A 3,873-nucleotide genomic window follows, 5' to 3' on the forward strand; every position below is an offset into this window, starting at 1 on the left:
TAATTATGAACACCCTCTTAGATACATAGTCCATATAATAATTATGAACACCCTCTTAGATACATAGTCCATATAATAATTATGAACACCCTCTTAGATATATAGTCCTTATAAAAATAAGATGTGTATTTCGCATATGACGATTACGTGCAACAGGCTCCAGTCAAGTTGACCAGCAAATATTCAGTGCGTCTACGTCACTTTGACTGAGGGCGAGTCCAAAGCATAATCTGCTCGTGTAGTTTGTAGCCCATGCCAGTCGCCTGTCTGACACGCTGTGGAAAACTAGAAAGCTTCACGAGTAGTCTAGTCCGGTCTACGCATCTGCTTTTACCATATGCAGAAATTAATAAACGTGTAATGTATTTTAGTACCTAAAGGGATTGTATCAGTAAGATTATTTAGGTAATATACTGTTTACATTGTCCTTAGAAAGACGATCGTGATCCAGCTTTGTTACATTCAACAAGTGTCTGTCTTGTTGCCAGTACTGTATCAGTATATAAAAAAAAAACATTTCGTGGAATACGCACTAGTGTTTTCGTACATCTATCACAGTATTAATAATGCACGGCATGATGTATGGACACTCGGACACTAGGGACAATCCTAGCAGGCACAGAAGCTATCGAAGACATACTAGCAGTGAAAACAATAGGCAGTCCTTCTACCGTCGGTTCGTCACTTTCCTAAGGGAGACTTGGTCAGGGATAAAGATGGGAATCGGTAAGTTTATAGTAGTTACGGACAATTTATAATAATCGGATGGATATTTAAGTAGACATATCAATTTGATAATTACAAAATAAAAGATAAATGAATAGATAACGTGATATAAGATAAGCCTTCGAAACCGCAGTGATCAATCCGGGTGATTAACTCGGTCCATTCTAATAAACTCACTATTAAACTAGTGTGTTGATACAGATATTGTATTAAAAAGTTTTCCATCTGGATAGATTAAACTAATTTGCTCACCTGTCGCAGCAGTCTGTAGATGGTATGTTGTTTATAAGGCAGGGAAGACAAAACATCCAAGTGCTACATGTTTGTTAAACAGGGAAGACAAAACATCCAAGTGCTACATGTTTGTTAAGCAGGGAAGACAAAACATCCAAGTGCTACATGTTTGTTAAGCAGGAAAGACAAAACATCCAAGTGCCCCATTTGTCAATCTCATAACAACAGAATATTATTTTTTCAAGAATATTCTTTATGTTAATTACATGATATGATAAAATCTATACAACGATTAATTAAATTTTATAAGACAGTTGAGATTATCACTAAACTTTCTCATTTGACGGTTCAGATCTTGGAATTTACATGCTAATTTGAAATAATGATATGACGATAGTAACATGCATTGTGCATTTACGTATCTTTAAATCAGTGATGTTTAAAATAAACCTCTGTATGTATTTATATATATTTGCAAAAGACCTAACTGATTTGACAATTAATTGTGTGCCCCGAGTATTAAAGAAATGCATTTTTACAGAACATGTAATTGTATGTTGATGTGACGTCAATAAATAATTCGTTTCAGTAAATAGAAGTTACTATTTATTATTCTTTCCTTGCTTTGCAAATTATCAAGCTCAAGTTTGTTTGTTGTGTTTTTGACTTCCTACTTCTGAAAAGCACAAATACCTCACTAGAAACCAAAAAAGAATAAAACGTTTCTTTTATGCCTAAATCTACTCCTTAAATATAATTACTCATCTAAAATCTATACTCTATTTTCTTACGATATGTATCATAGTGTTGTCCATTTGGTTATTCTTTTATGATTTAAAGCACAGATGTTTTAGTCGGCATGCAATCTAGTTGAGTTATGATATAAGATGGAAGAACAAACATATTGACTAATAACAAAAAAATTAGCAGAAAGTGCCTGATTATTAAAAGTGAATTGATTTTCATAATGAGATGTTCTGAGTAAAATATAGGAATCTAACGTTTTACTGAAGATCTGAAACATTGATTGAAAACCTTTATTTGTTGACGGAAGGGAGTGAAAAACAAACTGTGCTAAACATTTGGATTTAACACAGAAATTAAACTATTGTTTAAGTTTATAACTGAAGGCTTACTATAAAACTAAAGAATTCGATGGAACTAATGAATTAAAACCTTGAGTTGTTCTATAGAACTGAAACACTAATTTGCTATAAAAATCCAAACGTTGATTTCTACTCTAAACCTAGAACATAAATTTCTGCTGTAGAACTAAAACTTTGCGTTCTGCTGAGATCTAGAATCTTGGTCGTGCATTACAACTAAAGCTTAGAGTTCTTTCTTAGTGCTAATATTGGAAGCATAAGTGAAAATTGTAATATGCTGTAGGAATGAAAAGTTGGGTTCTGATATGGAACTGAACTTTTTGGTTCTGCTGTACTGATGAAATCATAATTTGTATGAAGCAACAAAATAGGTGTTATACTAAAATGTCGAGAACAATAAATAAAAGTTGGTGTCAGAGCTAGTTATAAATTTTGTCAAAGAGATATGCTTAATTCATACTTGCTACTTTATGGAACTTTAACACATACCAGGGTACTTTAAATATTTAGTATTTATATCTTTTGTTTACGTAAAATAATCTTTAGCTAATGTATTATTAATAAGTTAAAACCTAGATATACGGTTATATCAGCATACATATTACTAATGTCATAAACAATCCATTAAATATTGAAGTTGGCTTACTTTTATTGAAAATTATATTACATTTTGTTTGATTGTTTAATTTAGCTCAAATACACACAATGGGTTTTGTGATCTCTGTCCACCGCGAGTAATCGAACTCATCCATTACATATTGAAGTTGGCTTACTTTTATTGAAAATTATATTACATTTTGTTTGATTGTTTAATTTAGCTCAAATACACACAATGGGTTTAGTGATCTCTGTCCACAGTGGGTTTAGTGATCTCTGTCCACAGTGGGTTTGTGATCTCTGTCCACAGTGGGTTTGTGATCTCTGTCCGCAGTGGGTTTTGTGATCTCTGTCCGCAGTGGGTTTTGTGATCTCTGTCCACAGTGGGTTTTGTGATCTCTGTCCACCGCGAGTAATCGAACTCCTTGTTTTATCTCCATGGAATTCGAACGAAGTTTCTTTTAACTTAAATGAATATCAATTTTAGCTTTAATTTGATGATATAAAATAAATTTTGAACGATTTCTCATGCTTGCTTAGATTGTCTTTTATTTTAAATATATTTTTTTACAGCAAGCAGTTTTATATAAAAGCATCAACTGGGTTTCCTAGATAAATCGTTTGGGAGCACCTTAGCAACAATTATAAATTACCATATGCATTTAGTATCGCCTCTCCACATTTCTCTATTTACAAAGACAAGTTGGTATGCTTTTAGTTTTATTTCTTGTCTACAATAGTTTATAAATTGTAGAGTCTGACATATGTATATTTTCTGAAAATGAAAAAGTTACAATTTTACGCAGCGCAAAGTAAACAATAAAGTCTACATCTTTAAAAGAATTACAGGAAAATAAGAAGTAACCATAGAAATGTCTTTATACGTTTTTTGGTACTGTTTCTTAATAGTTTTGCTCTTGAGAGGATCTCATGATGCAAATAAAATGCTTTATTGATTAATAACAAATATTTGAGAAACTAACAGGGGTCTGGTAATGCCTGATGGTTAGGGCGCTCGACTCACAATCTCAGTCCGTGACTTAGAATCCCCTTCACCACCCATCTATGTGTAAACAGTCTTGACTTACGTACTATAACCCAATAGTCATGATTAAGGTCGTTACGGAGAAGATTAGAAAGTGCTAACAGAGATAAAGTTATTAGTTAGGTTTGATAGATCTATACGATTATTCTTGGATATGAAAGCCTA

The 3,873-nt window shown here is 32.6% G+C and overlaps 1 protein-coding gene across 3 annotated transcripts in view; it reads left to right on the top strand.

Moving 5' to 3' along the window:
* Nucleotides 1-283: 283 nt before the first annotated feature.
* The window catches only part of LOC106464983 (Kv channel-interacting protein 4-like), an 87,051-nt gene continuing 83,461 nt past the window's right edge, over nt 284-3,873 (top strand). For all 3 annotated transcript variants that reach the window (XM_022392799.1, XM_022392800.1, XM_022392801.1), the window contains exon 1: nt 284-726. In XM_022392799.1, the coding sequence (XP_022248507.1) occupies nt 567-726 (160 nt within the window). In that variant the 5' untranslated portion in view covers nt 284-566. The remainder of the gene's footprint in view (nt 727-3,873) is intronic.

This window comes from Limulus polyphemus, unplaced genomic scaffold (assembly GCF_000517525.1).
Source record: "Limulus polyphemus unplaced genomic scaffold, Limulus_polyphemus-2.1.2 Scaffold1801, whole genome shotgun sequence".
In the NCBI taxonomy this organism is placed as follows: Eukaryota; Metazoa; Arthropoda; class Merostomata; order Xiphosura; family Limulidae; genus Limulus; species Limulus polyphemus.